The 27,591-nt window shown below is 47.7% G+C and overlaps 2 protein-coding genes across 2 annotated transcripts; both read left to right on the top strand.

Moving 5' to 3' along the window:
- Window positions 1-5,531: 5,531 nt before the first annotated feature.
- LOC147097020 (keratin, type II cytoskeletal 8-like) lies at window positions 5,532-12,923 on the top strand. Its single transcript, XM_085972752.1, has 9 exons — window positions 5,532-6,047; window positions 6,197-6,405; window positions 7,433-7,493; window positions 7,584-7,679; window positions 7,797-7,961; window positions 8,071-8,196; window positions 8,557-8,777; window positions 9,474-9,523; window positions 12,313-12,923. The coding sequence occupies exons 1-9, from the start codon at window positions 5,601-5,603 to the stop codon at window positions 12,498-12,500; spliced, it is 1,563 nt and encodes a 520-aa protein (XP_085828878.1). The 5' UTR covers window positions 5,532-5,600; the 3' UTR covers window positions 12,501-12,923.
- Window positions 12,924-19,123: 6,200 nt separating this feature from the next.
- On the top strand, window positions 19,124-26,754 carry LOC147097019 (keratin, type II cytoskeletal 8-like). The gene is made up of 9 exons (XM_085972751.1): window positions 19,124-19,640; window positions 19,790-19,998; window positions 21,264-21,324; window positions 21,415-21,510; window positions 21,628-21,792; window positions 21,902-22,027; window positions 22,388-22,608; window positions 23,305-23,354; window positions 26,144-26,754. Exons 1-9 carry the CDS (start codon window positions 19,194-19,196, stop codon window positions 26,329-26,331), a joined length of 1,563 nt encoding a protein of 520 aa, XP_085828877.1. The 5' UTR covers window positions 19,124-19,193; the 3' UTR covers window positions 26,332-26,754.
- Window positions 26,755-27,591: the final 837 nt, after the last annotated feature.

Genomic DNA, 27,591 nt, shown 5'->3' with positions numbered 1-27,591 from the left:
TGGGGCAGAGAAGAGTAGCTCTACTCCGCGTTTCCAAAACTGACCTGGGCGTGTCTGATGTTGACTGGGTAACCAAAATGGAAAGTGTCCCATTCCCCAGCACTACATCTGTTTAGATTAAGTTACAGTAAAACTTGGGAAACCATAAGGATGGCTCCTGTGAAAATGGAAATGTCCCGCTGGTGTAATAAAGAACAATATCACAATTATTTACAATGTTGAAGTTGTAATTCAGGCACATTTGGGGAGCAAATCAGAAGGTTTTTTAATTGCCACATAGTACACGACCTGGGAGCACTTGATGATGACACTGGGTGTTAACAGTGAAAAATATTCTATTGCCCAGTGGTGACACCCCTTATAATGATGATCACAAGATTCATCCCCAGGAATTGTTATTAAAAACCCATAGTGGTACACCTGGTGTACAGGCTTAACTGCTTGTTCAGATTTATTTACCAATAGAATAATATATGAAAGCTAAAAGATGTAGAGTGCAAGACACTAATAACATCACCAGCAACAACCTGCATTTATATGACACCTTTAACATAGAACATTTTCCAAGGTGTGCTACAGAGAGGACAGAGAAAAGAAATAAAATGGATAAAGGTATAGGTAGAGAGCCGTGGTCGGAGAGTTTGAGGAAATGACCAAAGGCTTGTTTGAAAAGATCGGTTATGAGAGAGAGAAGTGATGAGTCAAAGGGAACTGGAAGGAGAAGGACAGTTCCAAAGACTAGGTCTAAGATGGCTGAAGACTAAGGTGAAGGGAGCACAGGATATACAAAAGGCCAGAGTTGGAGGAAGAAAGGGAGCAGCAGGGGATATAAGGCTGGAGAAGGTAGCAGAGACAAGGAGCAGTGAGTCTGTAGAGGGATTTAAAGACTTGGGGAAAAAAATTGAAATTCATCCATTGGGAGACAGGGAGTCAATGTACATCAGTGAGAATAGGGCTGATGGGTGAATGGGACTTAGATTAGGGAAAGTTGGAATTTATGATAGATGGGTAGCTATTAAGAAGGACACTGGAGTTATCGGTCTCGATTTTAAACCGCCTAACCCCGGCGGGCAGGAAAGGGTCGGGTGAGGGGTTAAAATCCCAGAAATGGTGATCCTGTCCCCCACCCATCATGTTTCCGGCCTCTGCGATATTAACAGCTGTGAATCGGAACATAGGAACAGGAGGAGGCCATTCAGCCCCTCGAGCCTTAGCCTCCATTCAGTTAGATCATGGCTGATCTGTATCTTAACTCCATTGACCCGCCTTGGTTCCGGAACCCTTTATACCCTTGCCTAACAAAAATCTAGCAAACTCAGTTTTGAAATTTTCAATTGACCCCCCCAGCGTCAACAGCTATTTGGGGGAAGAGAGTTCCAGGTTTCCACTACCCTTTGTGTGGCAAAGTGCTTCTTGACATCACCCCGGAACAGCCGAGCTCTCATTTTAAGGTTCTGCCCCCTTGTGCTGGATTCCCCCACCAGAGGAAATAATTTCTCTCCATCTATCCTATTAACTACTTTAATCATCTTAAACACCTCAATTAGATCATCCCTTAATCTTCTATCCTCAAGGAAACACAAGCCTAGTTTATGCAACCTGTCCTCATAACTTAACCCTTTAATTCCAGTATCATTCTGGAGAATCTGCACCTCCTCCAAGGCCAATATATCCTTCCTGAGGTACGGTGCCCAGAACTGAATGCAATACTCTAAATACTTTATATAACTGTAACATAACTTGCACCCCTTTGCATTCCAGCCCTCTTCAGATAAAGGCCAACAGTCTTTTCAATTATTTTTGTACCGGTCCACCAGCTTTTAGTGATCGACGAGAGGCGGGGTGGCTCATGAATATACATGATGTGGAGATGCCGGAGTTGGACTGGGGTGGACAAATGTAAGAAGTCACACAACACCAGGTTATAGTCCAACAGCTTTATTTGAAATCACAAGCTTTCGGAGCGCTGCTCCTTCGTCAGGTCCACTTCACCTGACGAAGGAGCAGCGCTCCGAAAGCTTGTGATTTCAAATAAAGCTGTTGGACTATAACGTGGTGTTGTGTGACTTCTTACATGAATATACATATATCGTAGTCCTATGATACAATTAGGACCCCGATAGGATTGCGTGCGAACTGATCCGTGTGCTGAAAGTAAAGGGGACCCGATCTGAATAAAGGTGCATCACCCACACGTGCTCTTTCAGTTTATTGTGGGCTATGATTCTGTGATCACTGTTTAAGTTGGGTTGTGCTTTCGATACACTTTGTTAACAAAAATGAGAATCTGATAATAGGTGCTGCGCTAGCTGCACTCTATTGGAGTGAAGAAGAGGCGGAGGAAGAGGAGAATCAGCAGCAAGGGCATACTATAGAAGGAGTTGCAGGTGGGCCGCAGAGAAGGCAACAACAGAGGGGGCATGCGCGCAGCAGGCCTTACCCACCTCACAGGGTGTACAGACAGAGGCTCAGCTTCCTTGACCTGTCCGAGGAGCAGTGCTTCAGGAGGCTCCGACTGTCAAGGCAGCTGGTCACGGGGCTCTGCAGCCTCATCGAGGAAGTCTCAGTCAGCCACCCACAAATGCATCAGGCAGGTGACCGATGCGCTATTTGCCAGGGCGAGTCGATATATGTCCTTCCCAACTGATGTCTGCCTGGGCTTTCAGAAAGCCTTTGATAAGGTTCCTCATACTAGGTTACTTCACAAGATAGAAATTTGCGCTTTCAGTAGGAATTTGAGACACTGGATTAGGAACTGGCTCCAATCCCAGGGCCAAAATATTGTAGCTAATGGATGTGTCTCAGCCTGGAGGCACGTTACGAGTGGTGTTCCCCGTGGATCGGTCCTAGGCCCGCTGCTCTTCACTGCCTTTATGAATGACCTGGACAGTGATGTTGGCAATATGGCCAGTAAGTTTGCAGATGACACCAAAATCTGTGCAATGGTTAAGACAGTAGAAGAATGCAATCTAAGGCAAAGACATTTAGATGCGCTCGGGGAATGGGCCACACAATGGCAAATGGCACTGAAAGAGGTCGAGAGAGAAAAGGATGTCGGTGTTCGTGTGCACAGATCACTAAATGTTCATGACCAATGTAGAGAAGCTGTAACTAAAGCGAACAGGGTATCGGGTTGTATTAATAGAACCATTCAGTACAAATCAAAGGACACCATTCAGTCATTATACAGGTCGTTGGTTAGACTGCATCTGGAGTACTGCGGCCAGTTTTGGTCCCCTCACATGGTGGGTGATAAAGTGGCCTTGGAAAAGGTTCAGAGGAGAGATACAAGAATGATTCCTAGCTTAAAGAACCGTAGTTACTCAGATAGGCTTAAGCAGCTGGGTCTATTTACATTAGAGCAGTGTAGACTTCGAGGCGACCAGATAAAGGTTTATAAAATAATGAAAGGTGCTCGATAGCGCGTCTATTGACAGATTATTCCAGTTTAACAGATTATGCAGCACCAGGTGACATGTGTTTAAACTATGCAAGAGTAGGAATAGACTGGATGTTGGGCAGTTCTTCTTTCCCTCATAATCCTCTGGAATACGCTGCGGCTGGTGTGGTGGGTGCTGACTCTGCACACCTTCAAGAGGGAGCTGGACCGGTGCTTGACCGGGGCAGAGATCGCATCATGTAGAAGGTCAGTGGCTTCATAGATAACAGTTGTTGCATGTGATCTCCTGGACAGGTTCTGATCGCATTGGAAAGGCATTTTCCAGGGCATTTCTTCCCTTATCGGCCTTGGGTTTATCTCCGTTATTTTATCTCCCCAGGAAATTACATGGCTAAATTCCTAAGACTACAAACAACCAGATTGCATGGAATAGGAATATTCCTTCCAGGAATTGTCCACGCAAATATGGATCCTCTTTTCCCTTTAAATCATTCTTATTTGAACTATTTATTCCCCCAAACTTAGCAATCTTAAAGCTACCAATGGATAAAAGGAACACACCAGGGATCCTCGCGAGCTTCCACACTGAACCAGCTGGTGGAGCCCTTGGCACATAGCTCACTCGGAATGTTATTGCTCTGGAAAGTCGATGCTTTCAACCTGCTGTCACACTCTGCTGCTATCCTGCGAAGCTGAAAGAGCGCAAAGCGAGTTTAGTCCTCAGACCCTTGTGGCGAGGAACCTCTGCTATAAACAACAACTTGCATTTATATAGCGCCTTCAACGGAGTCAAACGTCCCCCTGGGCTTCACAGGAGGATAGTCAGACCAAATTTGACATCGAGCCACATAAGGAGACTTTAGGATAGGTGACCAGGAACTTGGTCAAAGAGATAAGTGTTAAGGAAGGCAGCCAATGGTGGGGTGAAGGACGTGGGGAATGCACAAAGGGCCAGAGATGGAGGAACGCAAAGTTCTCAGAGGGTTGTAGGGCTGGAGGATGTTACAGAGATAGGGAGGGGCGAGGCCATGGAGGGATTCCAACTGGAGAATGAGCACTTTAAAAGTCGAGGTATTTCTGGACAGGAAGCCAATATGGATTAGCGAGCACAGGGGTGGTGGGTCAAGGGGACATGGGGTGAGATAGGATATGGGCAGCAGAGTTTTGGATGAGCTCAAGTTTGTGGCGGGTGGAAAATGGGAGGCCCAGCAGGAGAGCATTGGAATAGTCAAGTCAGGAGGTAACAAAAGCATGGGTGAGCCGTTTCAACAGCAGATGGGCTGAGGCAATGGCGGAGTCGGGCGACATTGGACGGGCAAGTGGGTGCTCCTTGTGATGGAGAGGATATGGGATGGGAAGCTCACAGTGAAGAAGCAGCTCCACACTCTTTCCCCTCTCTCACACCGTCTCCCCGTGTTGTTCTGCACTGTATTCTCTCAATACATTGGGCTTTCGACCTGTTCGGGGACAACTGGCATTTCTTGTGCCGCGGGTCCGCGAGCTGGAACCCTGCCCAAACAGACAGCCCCAGAAACAAGCCCAAGGGTGTGACCGAGATGCGAGCTCAGGCAATCCCGACATCAGGATTTAACCCTTTATTTACCGCACCGTGCAGCTACCAACAGCGAATAGGCGACTTCGACATCTACAAATCCTGAAGCCCATTTGTCCAAGCACAGAAAGCAAGCGAGCCATTGGCAAACGGTGCAGATACACCAAGAAAAGATGACCCCACACTTAAAGCCGGGGAATGACCCTCACTAATGGACTACCTGCTGTCTAATACTGCGAGCTGCTATCTCCATTTACAATATTGATATGCAGTTGCGGGGCTATCAAAGAGCTCCTCCACATGGCCGCTTCTCGACTCTTGCAGCCTGCCAGCCCCACACACAGCTGATGATCTGCAGGCAGGGGTCTGCTTCCAAGATCCACACCTTGTTGCTGACGCCAAGTTGGCCTGTGGCAGTAAAAGCAACAAGCAGGTGTTGCTGTTCGGCAAAGGGACAGGTTGGAACCCGTGACAGAGGCCGGCGGGTGACTCCTCCTCTATATCGGCTGCTCCATTCCCATCCCTGTTACCTGACACCCTGACCAAGCCCAGATCCACACAGCCCATAAAAGCAGCTAAAGCCGCCCTCACCTCCACCAGCCCTTCAGTTTCGGACTCTCCGGTCTCTCAAACAGCCTCAACACGAGCATGCAGCGCAGCTACAGTTCCAAGACCATCTCCACCTCCAGCGGAGGAAGGTCATTCGGCGCGGGATTAGGAACCGCGAGCGGCTCCTTCTCCAGCTCCAGCGGAGGAAGATTTGGCGGGGGAATGAGATCCTTTAGCAGTGCCGGAGGGAGGCGCGCCATGAGTGTGATGACAGGTCAGAGTCGGAAAATCGCAATGCCTGGCCAGAGCTACCTGGGATCAGCTTTCAGTGGCGGTGGCGGTGGCGGTGGCAGTTACGGTTACGGTTACGGTGGCGGTTTCCGTTCCACTGGCGGTTACGGTTTCAGTGGCGGTCAAGCGATGATCACTCAGCTTGACCTGGAAGCCCCTCTCCCCAAAAATGACACCAGCCAGCAACAGGTCCGGGCGAATGAGAGGCAGCAGCTCGTGGGGCTCAACAACAACTTTGCCAATTTCATTGACAAGGTAATTTTAATAACTCTCCAGTCGGTCGTGTTTGTAACCCAGTGTTTTGTGTCTCTGCTCAATGACTTGGTGTGACTCTGGAAATGGCTCTTCTCACTTTTCTACCAGCTCAGTTCAAATCTAACCGTGCATTCGTTTTACACCGTCAGGTTCGTATCCTGGAAGAGAGAAATAAGCAACTGGAGGTCAAACTGGATCTTCTGAAAGAACAGGGAACTTACAAATCCAACATCGACAGCATGTTCCAGGCTTACATTGACAACCTCAAAAGGCAAATGGAAACTCTCGGGCAGGAGAAGCTGAAGTTCGAGGCTGATCTTCTGCAGATGCAAGGTCTGGTTGAGGACTTTAAGGGCAAGTAAGTGTGGTGCTGCTGAATTTCGTAATCCATTTGTACTTATCCCGTCATGTCTCAACTGAACAAAGTCCCCGGTTCACATTAAGACATAGAAACATAGAAGATAGGAGCAGGAGTAGGCCATTCGGCCCCTCGAGCCTGCTCCGCCATTCAATGTGATCATGGCTGATCATCCAAACTATCCCACCCGATCCCCGTAACCCCACGTATTTAATCCCCCTAACACTAAGGGTCAATTTATCATAGCCAATCAACCTAACCCGCACATCTTTGGACTTTGATAAATCGACCAGGACCCGGCAAAATGTCACCTGGCGAAATAATCCGCAGGGAAGTCACGTATACTGAACTGAAGGAGTGAACATAAATGGCTGTACTCGTCACAGTTACATTAGACTGGGCTCAGTCAGCTGTCCTCCGCTGGATACAGCTGTGGTGCCACAGTTGGCCTCAGTACCACGGGTTGTGCAGGTCTGGGAATTGACGATGGGAAGGAGAGGTTCCTGAGTGTGGAGGTCTGGGGTGTACCCGATGGGACGGGGAGGTTCCTGAGTGTGGAGGTCTGGGAATTGATGATGGGACGGGGAGGTTCCTGAGTGTGGAGATCTGGGGTGTTGGACGGGTGGAGTGTCCCAGAGCTTTGAAGGTCAGTGACATAGATGAGTTCATTTGGGTAATGGAGAGGTTGATGGGTTTGGTAAACTGGGGGTTCTGGTCTGGGTGATCCAATCTGTTGAAGCGCCAGCTGGACAGATGGTTCTAAGAACAGAGTTCTTTTACACTTCGGGGACGTTGTGTATCTTGGGGATGGAAGCAAATGAAGAATAGTGCATACGTGGACGGATATTTGATAAAGAAGGAGTGAGTGGAAATCACGGCCCAGCGACGGAGAGCATGCATTCACTGAGCGCAAGAGGTTGAGATCAATAACTTAGGGCTGGACAACCCAGAATTGGTTCACCATGGAAACGGGGCAGAAGGGGTTATTTCCTCGGGATTACCAGTAAAATAATCTGTTTCATTCCAGATACGAAGATGAAATTAACAGGCGCACAGAAATGGAAAACGAGTTTGTCCTGGTCAAGAAGGTGAGCAGTACTTTTGGTCTGTCTGCAGGGCCATAGCAAAGGGATCTCTTGGCAGAGTTTTTCAAAGTAGTGTGTCCCTCTCCTCTTTAGGATGTCGATGACTCCTACATGAACAAGGTAGAACTGGAAGCGAAACTGGAAAGCCTCACCGATGAAATCGACTTCCTCAGATCAATATTCCAAGAGGTAAAAATGTGACACAGTCCAAGAGTTGTCCTCTTGCTGTTTAATTCAATCAAGTCTAACCCAATTCAGCTCCAATGCTTCCAATCTCCTTTCAATTTTTTTCCCGCCGATCTTTAGGAAATCCGTGAGCTGCAGGCACAGATTCAGAACACTTCTGTCTGCGTGCAATTGGATTGCAGACCCGATCTGGACATAGATAGCATCGTTGCTCAGGCCAGAACTCAGTACCAAGCACTCGCAGACAGATGCCGCGAAGAAGCGAATGCATGGAAAGCGACCAAGGTTAGCTCTTTGAGATCCCGATCCCCATGTACCACACGTATTGATAGGTCTGCAGCCGGTGCTGAAGTGTGAAATCTTTTACTAACCAGTTGCCAATGTTTCATTGCAGATACAGGAACTGTCCTCTTCATCTGGACAATATGACAATGACCTCCGTCTGGTGAAATCAGAAATTACTCAGCTGACCAGTGATATCCGTAACCTGACTAACAATATCGATCGTCTTAAACAGGAGGTAGGCAAAGAACTGAAACAAAACAGGATATTGGTACCAATTGAATAACTGTTGTAAATGGCCTGTCTGCCTCTCTGGGTCTCTCTCTCTCTCTTCTCTCTCCCCCATCCAAAAAAATTGGGCAAGAAACGGTTGAAGGGTCAGCTCAACCTGGTCTAGTTCTGCCACTCTTGGTCGCTCAATAATGATTACATTTCGACCTTTCTAAGGAAACATTGTGATGTGAATCCAATCCCAATCAGCCTACAATACTCACCGCACTGCTCTTCCCAATTCATTGACCCGATGACTCGTTTTGAGCGCTGCTCTGACAGGCGAAATGCCGATGAAACTGACCATATTAATATTTGTGCTATTTAGCGTCTCAAACTGGAGGCTGAAATCGGAGAAGCCGAGGAACGCGGTGAGATGTCTCTCAAAGACGCTAAGCTTAGGATTCAAGATCTGGAAGCTGCCATCGTCAAAGCAAGACAAGAGTTGGCCACCCAAGTCCGCCAATACCAGGACCTGATGACTGTCAAGCTGGCTCTGGATCTGGAAATTGCCACCTACAAGAAGCTACTGGAGGGAGAGGAGCATAGGTAGGACATGGGGCAGTTACAAATTCCAGCCACACACTGAGCATAGTCCACGGCCTCCTATACTGGCAGATTACAACCTGTACTTGCATTTTATTGGTATCTTCATTACTGTAGCTTTGAGCCCTGATAATGGAATGAAGTCCAGGCACTCGGAGTGGCAGGGCACTCTACAATCACTTACTTTGGTTTAAAGGCTGGTTTGTATCTAACCAGACACAAACATCACACTCACTCCCAGAATGAACACCTAGATGGTGATTCGTTCCTCTTTTTATATAGAGATAGACCAGTAAAGCTCTCCTGATGGCTCAGTGGGTGAAGGCATTGTGGAACTGAAGCACACTGAGCAGAAGTTCCACCAGGGCAGTGGTTGGGGTGTACGGTTGGGCTCTGTGCCCTGAGCAAGGGAGGGTAAAAGCAGCCGAGGATCCTGTTCCTGATTGCTACACAGTGAGTCCTGCTGTGTATCTACCTTCCCCATGGTCAAATGGCCTGCTGGCACTTGCTGTCTGTGCTCACACATGAAGAATGGGCACCAAGGGCGAGGGGCTGGAGGGTGACTGTGCCCATGGAGCTTCACCCCAGCAGAAGTCAGTGTCCCTGGGAGAGGGAGAAAATTGGTAAACTAGAGGAAAATATGATTGTGAATATACCGCAAATACCTGTTGTAATGTGATGTGTTTCCTTTATCAACAGGATGGAAACTGGGGTAAAAACCCTCAACATCCAGCAAGTACAGGGGCGGGGTAAGAAAACTTATAATTCCTACTTTGAGCTAATAATTCCTAGAGGAAATACTGGAACCGGACACAAAAATGGGAAATTCTGGAAAGACACAGTAGGTCCGTCATCAGCTGAAAAGAGAAAAGACAAGTTGTCATTCCAGGTTTCGACCCTTGGTCACCGTGCCCTTGTTTTGAAGAAGGGTCTACGGTGCTCCCCAAACCTTAACCTCTCTTTGTTCTGATTCCAAGACTGATGGACCTGCTATGTATTTCCAGTATTTCTGTTCTCATTATAGTCAATCATAATTGTTATCAATGTCACTGTGTTTAATGATGAGATCAACCGTTGTTTTATGTTAGGACAAGAAGCAATTACTTCTAATACTGCTGACTACCCAACTTGCCTTGCTGGCCCCCATGCTAGCTGATATTGTTAATGCTTCCCTCTCCTCTGGTAACTGTCCCCATCTCTTTCAAATCACCCATCAGCACCCTCCACCTCAAGAAACCCACACTTGACCCTCTGTCTTTGCAAACTGTCACCCCGTCTCCAACCTTCCTTTCCTCTTCAAAGTCCTTGAACATGTTGTTGCCTCCCAAATCCGTGCCCATATTTCCTGCAACTCCATACTTGAAACTCTTCAATCAGGTTTCTGCCCCTGCCACAGCACTGAAACAGCCCTTATCAAAGTCACAAATGACATCCTACATGACTGTGACCACGGTAAACTATCCCTCCTCATCCTTTTCTACCTGTCTGCAACCTTTGGCACGGTTGACCACACCATCGTCCTCCAATGTCTCTTCTGCTTTGTCCAGCTGGGTGGGACTGCCCTTGCCTGGTTCCATTCCTGTCTGTCCAGTCATAGCCAGAGAATTTCCTGTAATAGCTTCTCTTCCCGCTCCCACACCATTACCTCTGGAGTCCCCCAAGGATCTATTCTTGGCCCACTCCTATTTATCTGCATGCTGCCACTTGGTGATATTATCCAAAAACACAACATCAGATTACACTTGTACGCTGATGACACCCAGCTCTACCTCACCACCTCTTTCAACCCCTCCAATGCCTCTGATTTGTCATGCTGCATGTCTGACATCCAGCATTGGATAAGTAGAAATTTCCTCCATTTCAATATTGGGAAGACCAAAGCCATTGCCTTGGGCTCTGCCACAATCTCCGTTCACTAACCACCGACTCTATCCCCCTCCCCGGCCACTGTCTTAGGCTGAACCAAATGTTTGCAAACTTGGCGTCCTATTTGACCCCGAGCTGAGCTTCCGAACCCATAGCCACCCCATCACCAAGACTGCCCACTTCCACCTCCGTAATATCGCCCGTCTCCACCCCTGCATCAGCCCATCGACTGCTGAAACCCTCATCCATGCCTTTGTTACCTCCAGATTCAACTCTTCCAACGCTCTCCTGGCTGGCCTCCCACCTTCCACCCTCCATAAACTTCAGCTCATCCAAAATTCTGCTGCCCGTACCCTACCTCGCACCGAGTCCTAGTCACCCATCACCCTTTGTGCTCATTGACCTACATTGGCTCCCAATCTGGCAATGCCTCGAATTGAAAATTCTCATTCTTGTGCTCAAATCCCTCCATGGCCTTCCCCATCCCTTTCTCTGTAAGCTCCTCCAGCTCTACAACCCTCTGAGATCTCTGCGCTCCTCCAATTCTGGCCTCTTGCGCTTCCCCGATTTCCATCGTCCCACCATTGGCGGCCGCGCTTTCAGCTGCCAAAGCCCTAAGTTCGGAAATTCCCTCTCTAAACCTCTCCGCCTCTCTACCTCTCGTTCCTCCTTTAAGACCTACATGTTTGAGCAAGCTTTTGGTCACTGCCCTTGCCCTAATATATCAGGTAACATTCTCGCCACACAAGTGCCAGGCAATGACTATCTCCAACAAGCGAGAGTCTAACCAGCGCCCCTTGACATTCAACGGCATTACCATCGCCGAATCCCCCACCATCAACATCCTGGGGGTCACCATTGACCAGAAACTTAACTGGACCAGCCACATAAATACAGTGGCAACAAGAGCAGGTCAGAGGCTAGCTATTCTGCAGCGAGTGTCTCACCTCCTGACTCCCCAAAGCCTTTCCACCATCTACAAGGCACAAGTAAGGAGTGTGATGGAATACTCTCCACTTGCCTGGATGAGTGCAACTCCAACAACACTCAAGAAGCTCGACACCATCCAAGACAAAGCAGCCCGCTTGATTGGCACCCCATCCACCACCTTAAACATTCACTCCCTCCACCACCGGCGCACTGTGGCTGCAGTGTGTACCATCTACAAGATGCACTGCAGCAGCTCGCCAAGGCTTCTTCGGCAGCACCTCCCAAACCCGTGACCTCTACCACCTAGAAGGACAAGGGCAGCAGGCGAATGGGAACACCGCCACCTCCAAGTTCACCTCCAAGTCACACACCAGCCTGACTTGGAAGTATATCGCCGATCCTTCATCGTTGCTGGGTCAAAATCCTGGAACTCCCTCCCCAACAGCACTGTGGGAGTACCTTCACCACACGGACTGCAGCGGTTCAAGAAGGCGGCTCACCACTATCTTCTCAAGGGCAATTAGGGATGGGCAATAAATGCTGGCCTTGCCAGCGACGCCCAGATCCATGAACGAATAAAAAAAAATCCGTATGTGGTTCGGTGTCAAATTTTTTCTTGATAAAGCTCCTGCGATGCTTTACTAAGTTAAAGGTGCTATAGAAATGCAAATGGTTTCTGTTGTTGTACTTGTCCTTTTAACTGTAGGACCCAGATGGTAAGAGTGTTTTTCCCCCTATACAGGTAATTTTCAGGCGTTTGGTGATATGAGTCAGCGATTGTATGGACAAATCCAAGGCAGAGATGGCATGGAAACCTCTATGATCAGTTCAGGAGGCTCTATTACAGGTGGCAGCAGTACTGCTATCGGAGGTGGCAGCAAAACCGTGATTGTGAAATCAGTGGAGCGTGGATATACAACTACAGCTTGAATCAACGAGGGATAAACTAATGCCAGCAGCGTCTCTTACCAGCCCACTGATGAGCTCATTGTCAGAGGCTGTATTTCCTCTACGTACTGTTCTTAGTGCAGTGGTTAACATATTTGGATTAACTTCATGTCTGCTATTTGCAACAGCTTCACTAACCAGTTCATTTTACATAGTTAAACGACATGAAATTAATATCGCCATCTTAACCAGTGCACAGAGGAAATTAAACCTAGTAAAGGCCTATTGTTGGGGTTTGTGGGAAAGCCGGTTAAGAAACTCACACTTTATTTGTTGGTTCCTTTAAAATGGGAAATAAACCAAAGTTTTCGGTGCTGAACTGTTTCATGATTCTCTATCATTTTGTACTGGGGATTTACCTTTCATGACATTCCTGTTATACTGATTAAACTTCTAATCTACAAATCTGGACTGCTTTTTGCTTAAGCACAATATTAAGTTACTGAAACAAACAAGCTTCATACGTTCATGTGAAATTTAAGAACTTTGAAATATTTTTACATTAAGGTTGGAGCAATGTTATGAAATATAGAAAGATTACTTTGTGCATTCCATATAAAAACACAACAGACCATCACTGAAGTCAGTCAGTGCAAAGATATAGATACAGCAAAGTTTAGCAGCAATTTAACTCCGCCTCCTTCTCCTCCGCCAATGATATTACTTTTTCCATCCTCTGAGATTACCAGCACTGCACACATGATTATTTTGAATCTCCAGAACATGCTCCTTTCCCAATGGTCACAATGCAGCTGGTGCACCAACAAGGCAGCCAACCTCATATCTATGGGATAGTGAGAGATGCATTGGGTTAAAACACTGACCCTGGGGTCTGTGTTCACATCCAGTCCAGACTGATCGAGGAAAGTATCCTTCATCTATTGGCTGTAAGCGTCCTACATGAAATGAGTTTGTGCAGTCTCTAAGCTGTTCCAAGAAAGTTTAGGCCTACAGTACAAACGGTCCCTAATTTACAGTAAGCAGCGACACTCAGAGAGGCCACGGGATAGCTTGTCAGGGGAATGGAGAAATAGCATACTGATGCAGTAATGCCATCGGGACTGAGGCATATTCTTGGGGCAGAGAAGAGTAGCTCTACTCCGCGTTTCCAAAACTGACCTGGGCGTGTCTGATGTTGACTGGGTAACCAAAATGGAAAGTGTCCCATTCCCCAGCACTACATCTGTTTAGATTAAGTTACAGTAAAACTTGGGAAACCATAAGGATGGCTCCTGTGAAAATGGAAATGTCCCGCTGGTGTAATAAAGAACAATATCACAATTATTTACAATGTTGAAGTTGTAATTCAGGCACATTTGGGGAGCAAATCAGAAGGTTTTTTAATTGCCACATAGTACACGACCTGGGAGCACTTGATGATGACACTGGGTGTTAACAGTGAAAAATATTCTATTGCCCAGTGGTGACACCCCTTATAATGATGATCACAAGATTCATCCCCAGGAATTGTTATTAAAAACCCATAGTGGTACACCTGGTGTACAGGCTTAACTGCTTGTTCAGATTTATTTACCAATAGAATAATATATGAAAGCTAAAAGATGTAGAGTGCAAGACACTAATAACATCACCAGCAACAACCTGCATTTATATGACACCTTTAACATAGAACATTTTCCAAGGTGTGCTACAGAGAGGACAGAGAAAAGAAATAAAATGGATAAAGGTATAGGTAGAGAGCCGTGGTCGGAGAGTTTGAGGAAATGACCAAAGGCTTGTTTGAAAAGATCGGTTATGAGAGAGAGAAGTGATGAGTCAAAGGGAACTGGAAGGAGAAGGACAGTTCCAAAGACTAGGTCTAAGATGGCTGAAGACTAAGGTGAAGGGAGCACAGGATATACAAAAGGCCAGAGTTGGAGGAAGAAAGGGAGCAGCAGGGGATATAAGGCTGGAGAAGGTAGCAGAGACAAGGAGCAGTGAGTCTGTAGAGGGATTTAAAGACTTGGGGAAAAAAATTGAAATTCATCCATTGGGAGACAGGGAGTCAATGTACATCAGTGAGAATAGGGCTGATGGGTGAATGGGACTTAGATTAGGGAAAGTTGGAATTTATGATAGATGGGTAGCTATTAAGAAGGACACTGGAGTTATCGGTCTCGATTTTAAACCGCCTAACCCCGGCGGGCAGGAAAGGGTCGGGCGAGGGGTTAAAATCCCAGAAATGGTGATCCTGTCCCCCACCCATCATGTTTCCGGCCTCTGCGATATTAACAGCTGTGAATCGGAACATAGGAACAGGAGGAGGCCATTCAGCCCCTCGAGCCTTAGCCTCCATTCAGTTAGATCATGGCTGATCTGTATCTTAACTCCATTGACCCGCCTTGGTTCCGGAACCCTTTATACCCTTGCCTAACAAAAATCTAGCAAACTCAGTTTTGAAATTTTCAATTGACCCCCCCAGCGTCAACAGCTATTTGGGGGAAGAGAGTTCCAGGTTTCCACTACCCTTTGTGTGGCAAAGTGCTTCTTGACATCACCCCGGAACAGCCGAGCTCTCATTTTAAGGTTCTGCCCCCTTGTGCTGGATTCCCCCACCAGAGGAAATAATTTCTCTCCATCTATCCTATTAACTACTTTAATCATCTTAAACACCTCAATTAGATCATCCCTTAATCTTCTATCCTCAAGGAAACACAAGCCTAGTTTATGCAACCTGTCCTCATAACTTAACCCTTTAATTCCAGTATCATTCTGGAGAATCTGCACCTCCTCCAAGGCCAATATATCCTTCCTGAGGTACGGTGCCCAGAACTGAATGCAATACTCTAAATACTTTATATAACTGTAACATAACTTGCACCCCTTTGCATTCCAGCCCTCTTCAGATAAAGGCCAACAGTCTTTTCAATTATTTTTGTACCGGTCCACCAGCTTTTAGTGATCGACGAGAGGCGGGGTGGCTCATGAATATACATGGTGTGGAGATGCCGGAGTTGGACTGGGGTGGACAAATGTAAGAAGTCACACAACACCAGGTTATAGTCCAACAGCTTTATTTGAAATCACAAGCTTTCGGAGCGCTGCTCCTTCGTCAGGTCCACTTCACCTGACGAAGGAGCAGCGCTCCGAAAGCTTGTGATTTCAAATAAAGCTGTTGGACTATAACGTGGTGTTGTGTGACTTCTTACATGAATATACATATATCGTAGTCCTATGATACAATTAGGACCCCGATAGGATTGCGTGCGAACTGATCCGTGTGCTGAAAGTAAAGGGGACCCGATCTGAATAAAGGTGCATCACCCACACGTGCTCTTTCAGTTTATTGTGGGCTATGATTCTGTGATCACTGTTTAAGTTGGGTTGTGCTTTCGATACACTTTGTTAACAAAAATGAGAATCTGATAATAGGTGCTGCGCTAGCTGCACTCTATTGGAGTGAAGAAGAGGCGGAGGAAGAGGAGAATCAGCAGCAAGGGCATACTATAGAAGGAGTTGCAGGTGGGCCGCAGAGAAGGCAACAACAGAGGGGGCATGCGCGCAGCAGGCCTTACCCACCTCACAGGGTGTACAGACAGAGGCTCAGCTTCCTTGACCTGTCCGAGGAGCAGTGCTTCAGGAGGCTCCGACTGTCAAGGCAGCTGGTCACGGGGCTCTGCAGCCTCATCGAGGAAGTCTCAGTCAGCCACCCACAAATGCATCAGGCAGGTGACCGATGCGCTATTTGCCAGGGCGAGTCGATATATGTCCTTCCCAACTGATGTCTGCCTGGGCTTTCAGAAAGCCTTTGATAAGGTTCCTCATACTAGGTTACTTCACAAGATAGAAATTTGCGCTTTCAGTAGGAATTTGAGACACTGGATTAGGAACTGGCTCCAATCCCAGGGCCAAAATATTGTAGCTAATGGATGTGTCTCAGCCTGGAGGCACGTTACGAGTGGTGTTCCCCGTGGATCGGTCCTAGGCCCGCTGCTCTTCACTGCCTTTATGAATGACCTGGACAGTGATGTTGGCAATATGGCCAGTAAGTTTGCAGATGACACCAAAATCTGTGCAATGGTTAAGACAGTAGAAGAATGCAATCTAAGGCAAAGACATTTAGATGCGCTCGGGGAATGGGCCACACAATGGCAAATGGCACTGAAAGAGGTCGAGAGAGAAAAGGATGTCGGTGTTCGTGTGCACAGATCACTAAATGTTCATGACCAATGTAGAGAAGCTGTAACTAAAGCGAACAGGGTATCGGGTTGTATTAATAGAACCATTCAGTACAAATCAAAGGACACCATTCAGTCATTATACAGGTCGTTGGTTAGACTGCATCTGGAGTACTGCGGCCAGTTTTGGTCCCCTCACATGGTGGGTGATAAAGTGGCCTTGGAAAAGGTTCAGAGGAGAGATACAAGAATGATTCCTAGCTTAAAGAACCGTAGTTACTCAGATAGGCTTAAGCAGCTGGGTCTATTTACATTAGAGCAGTGTAGACTTCGAGGCGACCAGATAAAGGTTTATAAAATAATGAAAGGTGCTCGATAGCGCGTCTATTGACAGATTATTCCAGTTTAACAGATTATGCAGCACCAGGTGACATGTGTTTAAACTATGCAAGAGTAGGAATAGACTGGATGTTGGGCAGTTCTTCTTTCCCTCATAATCCTCTGGAATACGCTGCGGCTGGTGTGGTGGGTGCTGACTCTGCACACCTTCAAGAGGGAGCTGGACCGGTGCTTGACCGGGGCAGAGATCGCATCATGTAGAAGGTCAGTGGCTTCATAGATAACAGTTGTTGCATGTGATCTCCTGGACAGGTTCTGATCGCATTGGAAAGGCATTTTCCAGGGCATTTCTTCCCTTATCGGCCTTGGGTTTATCTCCGTTATTTTATCTCCCCAGGAAATTACATGGCTAAATTCCTAAGACTACAAACAACCAGATTGCATGGAATAGGAATATTCCTTCCAGGAATTGTCCACGCAAATATGGATCCTCTTTTCCCTTTAAATCATTCTTATTTGAACTATTTATTCCCCCAAACTTAGCAATCTTAAAGCTACCAATGGATAAAAGGAACACACCAGGGATCCTCGCGAGCTTCCACACTGAACCAGCTGGTGGAGCCCTTGGCACATAGCTCACTCGGAATGTTATTGCTCTGGAAAGTCGATGCTTTCAACCTGCTGTCACACTCTGCTGCTATCCTGCGAAGCTGAAAGAGCGCAAAGCGAGTTTAGTCCTCAGACCCTTGTGGCGAGGAACCTCTGCTATAAACAACAACTTGCATTTATATAGCGCCTTCAACGGAGTCAAACGTCCCCCTGGGCTTCACAGGAGGATAGTCAGACCAAATTTGACATCGAGCCACATAAGGAGACTTTAGGATAGGTGACCAGGAACTTGGTCAAAGAGATAAGTGTTAAGGAAGGCAGCCAATGGTGGGGTGAAGGACGTGGGGAATGCACAAGGGGCCAGAGATGGAGGAACGCAAAGTTCTCAGAGGGTTGTAGGGCTGGAGGATGTTACAGAGATAGGGAGGGGCGAGGCCATGGAGGGATTCCAACTGGAGAATGAGCACTTTAAAAGTCGAGGTATTTCTGGACAGGAAGCCAATATGGATTAGCGAGCACAGGGGTGGTGGGTCAAGGGGACATGGGGTGAGATAGGATATGGGCAGCAGAGTTTTGGATGAGCTCAAGTTTGTGGCGGGTGGAAAATGGGAGGCCCAGCAGGAGAGCATTGGAATAGTCAAGTCAGGAGGTAACAAAAGCATGGGTGAGCCGTTTCAACAGCAGATGGGCTGAGGCAATGGCGGAGTCGGGCGACATTGGACGGGCAAGTGGGTGCTCCTTGTGATGGAGAGGATATGGGATGGGAAGCTCACAGTGAAGAAGCAGCTCCACACTCTTTCCCCTCTCTCACACCGTCTCCCCGTGTTGTTCTGCACTGTATTCTCTCAATACATTGGGCTTTCGACCTGTTCGGGGACAACTGGCATTTCTTGTGCCGCGGGTCCGCGAGCTGGAACCCTGCCCAAACAGACAGCCCCAGAAACAAGCCCAAGGGTGTGACCGAGATGCGAGCTCAGGCAATCCCGACATCAGGATTTAACCCTTTATTTACCGCACCGTGCAGCTACCAACAGCGAATAGGCGACTTCGACATCTACAAATCCTGAAGCCCATTTGTCCAAGCACAGAAAGCAAGCGAGCCATTGGCAAACGGTGCAGATACACCAAGAAAAGATGACCCCACACTTAAAGCCGGGGAATGACCCTCACTAATGGACTACCTGCTGTCTAATACTGCGAGCTGCTATCTCCATTTACAATATTGATATGCAGTTGCGGGGCTATCAAAGAGCTCCTCCACATGGCCGCTTCTCGACTCTTGCAGCCTGCCAGCCCCACACACAGCTGATGATCTGCAGGCAGGGGTCTGCTTCCAAGATCCACACCTTGTTGCTGACGCCAAGTTGGCCTGTGGCAGTAAAAGCAACAAGCAGGTGTTGCTGTTCGGCAAAGGGACAGGTTGGAACCCGTGACAGAGGCCGGCGGGTGACTCCTCCTCTATATCGGCTGCTCCATTCCCATCCCTGTTACCTGACACCCTGACCAAGCCCAGATCCACACAGCCCATAAAAGCAGCTAAAGCCGCCCTCACCTCCACCAGCCCTTCAGTTTCGGACTCTCCGGTCTCTCAAACAGCCTCAACACGAGCATGCAGCGCAGCTACAGTTCCAAGACCATCTCCACCTCCAGCGGAGGAAGGTCATTCGGCGCGGGATTAGGAACCGCGAGCGGCTCCTTCTCCAGCTCCAGCGGAGGAAGATTTGGCGGGGGAATGAGATCCTTTAGCAGTGCCGGAGGGAGGCGCGCCATGAGTGTGATGACAGGTCAGAGTCGGAAAATCGCAATGCCTGGCCAGAGCTACCTGGGATCAGCTTTCAGTGGCGGTGGCGGTGGCGGTGGCAGTTACGGTTACGGTTACGGTGGCGGTTTCCGTTCCACTGGCGGTTACGGTTTCAGTGGCGGTCAAGCGATGATCACTCAGCTTGACCTGGAAGCCCCTCTCCCCAAAAATGACACCAGCCAGCAACAGGTCCGGGCGAATGAGAGGCAGCAGCTCGTGGGGCTCAACAACAACTTTGCCAATTTCATTGACAAGGTAATTTTAATAACTCTCCAGTCGGTCGTGTTTGTAACCCAGTGTTTTGTGTCTCTGCTCAATGACTTGGTGTGACTCTGGAAATGGCTCTTCTCACTTTTCTACCAGTTCAGTTCAAATCTAACCGTGCATTCGTTTTACACCGTCAGGTTCGTATCCTGGAAGAGAGAAATAAGCAACTGGAGGTCAAACTGGATCTTCTGAAAGAACAGGGAACTTACAAATCCAACATCGACAGCATGTTCCAGGCTTACATTGACAACCTCAAAAGGCAACTGGAAACTCTCGGGCAGGAGAAGCTGAAGTTCGAGGCTGATCTTCTGCAGATGCAAGGTCTGGTTGAGGACTTTAAGGGCAAGTAAGTGTGGTGCTGCTGAATTTCGTAATCCATTTGTACTTATCCCGTCATGTCTCAACTGAACAAAGTCCCCGGTTCACATTAAGACATAGAAACATAGAAGATAGGAGCAGGAGTAGGCCATTCGGCCCCTCGAGCCTGCTCCGCCATTCAATGTGATCATGGCTGATCATCCAAACTATCCCACCCGATCCCCGTAACCCCACGTATTTAATCCCCCTAACACTAAGGGTCAATTTATCATAGCCAATCAACCTAACCCGCACATCTTTGGACTTTGATAAATCGACCAGGACCCGGCAAAATGTCACCTGGCGAAATAATCCGCAGGGAAGTCACGTATACTGAACTGAAGGAGTGAACATAAATGGCTGTACTCGTCACAGTTACATTAGACTGGGCTCAGTCAGCTGTCCTCCGCTGGATACAGCTGTGGTGCCACAGTTGGCCTCAGTACCACGGGTTGTGCAGGTCTGGAAATTGACGATGGGAAGGAGAGGTTCCTGAGTGTAGAGGTCTGGGGTGTACCCGATGGGACGGGGAGGTTCCTGAGTGTAGAGGTCTGGGGTGTACCCGATGGGACGGGGAGGTTCCTGAGTGTGGAGGTCTGGGAATTGATGATGGGACGGGGAGGTTCCTGAGTGTGGAGATCTGGGGTGTACCCGATGGGACGGGGAGGTTCCTGAGTGTGGAGGTCGGGGGTGTACCCGATGGGACGGGGAGGTTCCTGAGTGTGGAGGTCTGGGGTTAACACGATGGGACGGGGAGGTTCCTGAGTGTGGAGGTCTGGGGTTAACACGATGGGACGGGGAGGTTTATGAGTCGGGACAGCTGCCTGTTGAATCTGAGCTGTGGGACGGGTGGAGTGTCCCAGAGCTTTGAAGGTCAGTGACATAGATGAGTTCATTTGGGTAATGGAGGGGTTGATGGGTTTGGTAAACTGGGGGTTCTGGTCTGGGTGATCCAATCTGTTGAAGCGCCAGCTGGACAGATGGTTCTAAGAACAGAGTTCTTTTACACTTCGGGGACGTTGTGTATCTTGGGGATGGAAGCAAATGAAGAATAGTGCATACGTGGACGGATATTTGATAAAGAAGGAGTGAGTGGAAATCACGGCCCAGCGACGGAGAGCATGCATTCACTGAGCGCAAGAGGTTGAGATCAATAACTTAGGGCTGGACAACCCAGAATTGGTTCACCATGGAAACGGGGCAGAAGGGGTTATTTCCTCGGGATTACCAGTAAAATAATCTGTTTCATTCCAGATACGAAGATGAAATTAACAGGCGCACAGAAATGGAAAACGAGTTTGTCCTGGTCAAGAAGGTGAGCAGTACTTTTGGTCTGTCTGCAGGGCCATAGCAAAGGGATCTCTTGGCAGAGTTTTTCAAAGTAGTGTGTCCCTCTCCTCTTTAGGATGTCGATGACTCCTACATGAACAAGGTAGAACTGGAAGCGAAACTGGAAAGCCTCACCGATGAAATCGACTTCCTCAGATCAATATTCCAAGAGGTAAAAATGTGACACAGTCCAAGAGTTGTCCTCTTGCTGTTTAATTCAATCAAGTCTAACCCAATTCAGCTCCAATGCTTCCAATCTCCTTTCAATTTTTTTCCCGCCGATCTTTAGGAAATCCGTGAGCTGCAGGCACAGATTCAGAACACTTCTGTCTGCGTGCAATTGGATTGCAGACCCGATCTGGACATAGATAGCATCGTTGCTCAGGCCAGAACTCAGTACCAAGCACTCGCAGACAGATGCCGCGAAGAAGCGAATGCATGGAAAGCGACCAAGGTTAGCTCTTTGAGATCCCGATCCCCATGTACCACACGTATTGATAGGTCTGCAGCCGGTGCTGAAGTGTGAAATCTTTTACTAACCAGTTGCCAATGTTTCATTGCAGATACAGGAACTGTCCTCTTCATCTGGACAATATGACAATGACCTCCGTCTGGTGAAATCAGAAATTACTCAGCTGACCAGTGATATCCGTAACCTGACTAACAATATCGATCGTCTTAAACAGGAGGTAGGCAAAGAACTGAAACAAAACAGGATATTGGTACCAATTGAATAACTGTTGTAAATGGCCTGTCTGCCTCTCTGGGTCTCTCTCTCTCTCTTCTCTCTCCCCCATCCAAAAAAATTGGGCAAGAAACGGTTGAAGGGTCAGCTCAACCTGGTCTAGTTCTGCCACTCTTGGTCGCTCAATAATGATTACATTTCGACCTTTCTAAGGAAACATTGTGATGTGAATCCAATCCCAATCAGCCTACAATACTCACCGCACTGCTCTTCCCAATTCATTGACCCGATGACTCGTTTTGAGCGCTGCTCTGACAGGCGAAATGCCGATGAAACTGACCATATTAATATTTGTGCTATTTAGCGTCTCAAACTGGAGGCTGAAATCGGAGAAGCCGAGGAACGCGGTGAGATGTCTCTCAAAGACGCTAAGCTTAGGATTCAAGATCTGGAAGCTGCCATCGTCAAAGCAAGACAAGAGTTGGCCACCCAAGTCCGCCAATACCAGGACCTGATGACTGTCAAGCTGGCTCTGGATCTGGAAATTGCCACCTACAAGAAGCTACTGGAGGGAGAGGAGCATAGGTAGGACATGGGGCAGTTACAAATTCCAGCCACACACTGAGCATAGTCCACGGCCTCCTATACTGGCAGATTACAACCTGTACTTGCATTTTATTGGTATCTTCATTACTGTAGCTTTGAGCCCTGATAATGGAATGAAGTCCAGGCACTCGGAGTGGCAGGGCACTCTACAATCACTTACTTTGGTTTAAAGGCTGGTTTGTATCTAACCAGACACAAACATCACACTCACTCCCAGAATGAACACCTAGATGGTGATTCGTTCCTCTTTTTATATAGAGATAGACCAGTAAAGCTCTCCTGATGGCTCAGTGGGTGAAGGCATTGTGGAACTGAAGCACACTGAGCAGAAGTTCCACCAGGGCAGTGGTTGGGGTGTACGGTTGGGCTCTGTGCCCTGAGCAAGGGAGGGTAAAAGCAGCCGAGGATCCTGTTCCTGATTGCTACACAGTGAGTCCTGCTGTGTATCTACCTTCCCCATGGTCAAATGGCCTGCTGGCACTTGCTGTCTGTGCTCACACATGAAGAATGGGCACCAAGGGCGAGGGGCTGGAGGGTGACTGTGCCCATGGAGCTTCACCCCAGCAGAAGTCAGTGTCCCTGGGAGAGGGAGAAAATTGGTAAACTAGAGGAAAATATGATTGTGAATATACCGCAAATACCTGTTGTAATGTGATGTGTTTCCTTTATCAACAGGATGGAAACTGGGGTAAAAACCCTCAACATCCAGCAAGTACAGGGGCGGGGTAAGAAAACTTATAATTCCTACTTTGAGCTAATAATTCCTAGAGGAAATACTGGAACCGGACACAAAAATGGGAAATTCTGGAAAGACACAGTAGGTCCGTCATCAGCTGAAAAGAGAAAAGACAAGTTGTCATTCCAGGTTTCGACCCTTGGTCACCGTGCCCTTGTTTTGAAGAAGGGTCTACGGTGCTCCCCAAACCTTAACCTCTCTTTGTTCTGATTCCAAGACTGATGGACCTGCTATGTATTTCCAGTATTTCTGTTCTCATTATAGTCAATCATAATTGTTATCAATGTCACTGTGTTTAATGATGAGATCAACCGTTGTTTTATGTTAGGACAAGAAGCAATTACTTCTAATACTGCTGACTACCCAACTTGCCTTGCTGGCCCCCATGCTAGCTGATATTGTTAATGCTTCCCTCTCCTCTGGTAACTGTCCCCATCTCTTTCAAATCACCCATCAGCACCCTCCACCTCAAGAAACCCACACTTGACCCTCTGTCTTTGCAAACTGTCACCCCGTCTCCAACCTTCCTTTCCTCTTCAAAGTCCTTGAACATGTTGTTGCCTCCCAAATCCGTGCCCATATTTCCTGCAACTCCATACTTGAAACTCTTCAATCAGGTTTCTGCCCCTGCCACAGCACTGAAACAGCCCTTATCAAAGTCACAAATGACATCCTACATGACTGTGACCACGGTAAACTATCCCTCCTCATCCTTTTCTACCTGTCTGCAACCTTTGGCACGGTTGACCACACCATCGTCCTCCAATGTCTCTTCTGCTTTGTCCAGCTGGGTGGGACTGCCCTTGCCTGGTTCCATTCCTGTCTGTCCAGTCATAGCCAGAGAATTTCCTGTAATAGCTTCTCTTCCCGCTCCCACACCATTACCTCTGGAGTCCCCCAAGGATCTATTCTTGGCCCACTCCTATTTATCTGCATGCTGCCACTTGGTGATATTATCCAAAAACACAACATCAGATTACACTTGTACGCTGATGACACCCAGCTCTACCTCACCACCTCTTTCAACCCCTCCAATGCCTCTGATTTGTCATGCTGCATGTCTGACATCCAGCATTGGATAAGTAGAAATTTCCTCCATTTCAATATTGGGAAGACCAAAGCCATTGCCTTGGGCTCTGCCACAATCTCCGTTCACTAACCACCGACTCTATCCCCCTCCCCGGCCACTGTCTTAGGCTGAACCAAATGTTTGCAAACTTGGCGTCCTATTTGACCCCGAGCTGAGCTTCCGAACCCATAGCCACCCCATCACCAAGACTGCCCACTTCCACCTCCGTAATATCGCCCGTCTCCACCCCTGCATCAGCCCATCGACTGCTGAAACCCTCATCCATGCCTTTGTTACCTCCAGATTCAACTCTTCCAACGCTCTCCTGGCTGGCCTCCCACCTTCCACCCTCCATAAACTTCAGCTCATCCAAAATTCTGCTGCCCGTACCCTACCTCGCACCGAGTCCTAGTCACCCATCACCCTTTGTGCTCATTGACCTACATTGGCTCCCAATCTGGCAATGCCTCGAATTGAAAATTCTCATTCTTGTGCTCAAATCCCTCCATGGCCTTCCCCATCCCTTTCTCTGTAAGCTCCTCCAGCTCTACAACCCTCTGAGATCTCTGCGCTCCTCCAATTCTGGCCTCTTGCGCTTCCCCGATTTCCATCGTCCCACCATTGGCGGCCGCGCTTTCAGCTGCCAAAGCCCTAAGTTCGGAAATTCCCTCTCTAAACCTCTCCGCCTCTCTACCTCTCGTTCCTCCTTTAAGACCTACATGTTTGAGCAAGCTTTTGGTCACTGCCCTTGCCCTAATATATCAGGTAACATTCTCGCCACACAAGTGCCAGGCAATGACTATCTCCAACAAGCGAGAGTCTAACCAGCGCCCCTTGACATTCAACGGCATTACCATCGCCGAATCCCCCACCATCAACATCCTGGGGGTCACCATTGACCAGAAACTTAACTGGACCAGCCACATAAATACAGTGGCAACAAGAGCAGGTCAGAGGCTAGCTATTCTGCAGCGAGTGTCTCACCTCCTGACTCCCCAAAGCCTTTCCACCATCTACAAGGCACAAGTAAGGAGTGTGATGGAATACTCTCCACTTGCCTGGATGAGTGCAACTCCAACAACACTCAAGAAGCTCGACACCATCCAAGACAAAGCAGCCCGCTTGATTGGCACCCCATCCACCACCTTAAACATTCACTCCCTCCACCACCGGCGCACTGTGGCTGCAGTGTGTACCATCTACAAGATGCACTGCAGCAGCTCGCCAAGGCTTCTTCGGCAGCACCTCCCAAACCCGTGACCTCTACCACCTAGAAGGACAAGGGCAGCAGGCGAATGGGAACACCGCCACCTCCAAGTTCACCTCCAAGTCACACACCAGCCTGACTTGGAAGTATATCGCCGATCCTTCATCGTTGCTGGGTCAAAATCCTGGAACTCCCTCCCCAACAGCACTGTGGGAGTACCTTCACCACACGGACTGCAGCGGTTCAAGAAGGCGGCTCACCACTATCTTCTCAAGGGCAATTAGGGATGGGCAATAAATGCTGGCCTTGCCAGCGACGCCCAGATCCATGAACGAATAAAAAAAAATCCGTATGTGGTTCGGTGTCAAATTTTTTCTTGATAAAGCTCCTGCGATGCTTTACTAAGTTAAAGGTGCTATAGAAATGCAAATGGTTTCTGTTGTTGTACTTGTCCTTTTAACTGTAGGACCCAGATGGTAAGAGTGTTTTTCCCCCTATACAGGTAATTTTCAGGCGTTTGGTGATATGAGTCAGCGATTGTATGGACAAATCCAAGGCAGAGATGGCATGGAAACCTCTATGATCAGTTCAGGAGGCTCTATTACAAGTGGCAGCAGTACTGCTATCGGAGGTGGCAGCAAAACCGTGATTGTGAAATCAGTGGAGCGTGGATATACAACTACAGCTTGAATCAACGAGGGATAAACTAATGCCAGCAGCGTCTCTTACCAGCCCACTGATGAGCTCATTGTCAGAGGCTGTATTTCCTCTACGTACTGTTCTTAGTGCAGTGGTTAACATATTTGGATTAACTTCATGTCTGCTATTTGCAACAGCTTCACTAACCAGTTCATTTTACATAGTTAAACGACATGAAATTAATATCGCCATCTTAACCAGTGCACAGAGGAAATTAAACCTAGTAAAGGCCTATTGTTGGGGTTTGTGGGAAAGCCGGTTAAGAAACTCACACTTTATTTGTTGGTTCCTTTAAAATGGGAAATAAACCAAAGTTTTCGGTGCTGAACTGTTTCATGATTCTCTATCATTTTGTACTGGGGATTTACCTTTCATGACATTCCTGTTATACTGATTAAACTTCTAATCTACAAATCTGGACTGCTTTTTGCTTAAGCACAATATTAAGTTACTGAAACAAACAAGCTTCATACGTTCATGTGAAATTTAAGAACTTTGAAATATTTTTACATTAAGGTTGGAGCAATGTTATGAAATATAGAAAGATTACTTTGTGCATTCCATATAAAAACACAACAGACCATCACTGAAGTCAGTCAGTGCAAAGATATAGATACAGCAAAGTTTAGCAGCAATTTAACTCCGCCTCCTTCTCCTCCGCCAATGATATTACTTTTTCCATCCTCTGAGATTACCAGCACTGCACACATGATTATTTTGAATCTCCAGAACATGCTCCTTTCCCAATGGTCACAATGCAGCTGGTGCACCAACAAGGCAGCCAACCTCATATCTATGGGATAGTGAGAGATGCATTGGGTTAAAACACTGACCCTGGGGTCTGTGTTCACATCCAGTCCAGACTGATCGAGGAAAGTATCCTTCATCTATTGGCTGTAAGCGTCCTACATGAAATGAGTTTGTGCAGTCTCTAAGCTGTTCCAAGAAAGTTTAGGCCTACAGTACAAACGGTCCCTAATTTACAGTAAGCAGCGACACTCAGAGAGGCCACGGGATAGCTTGTCAGGGGAATGGAGAAATAGCATACTGATGCAGTAATGCCATCGGGACTGAGGCATATTCTTGGGGCAGAGAAGAGTAGCTCTACTCCGCGTTTCCAAAACTGACCTGGGCGTGTCTGATGTTGACTGGGTAACCAAAATGGAAAGTGTCCCATTCCCCAGCACTACATCTGTTTAGATTAAGTTACAGTAAAACTTGGGAAACCATAAGGATGGCTCCTGTGAAAAT

This window comes from Somniosus microcephalus, chromosome 33 (genome assembly GCF_052327205.1).
Source record: "Somniosus microcephalus isolate GS21.2 chromosome 33, FLI_Smic_1.0, whole genome shotgun sequence".
NCBI classification, from domain to species: Eukaryota; Metazoa; Chordata; class Chondrichthyes; order Squaliformes; family Somniosidae; genus Somniosus; species Somniosus microcephalus.
Note: the sequence above shows the minus strand (reverse complement) of the source record. Positions and strands in the feature narration are given on the sequence as shown.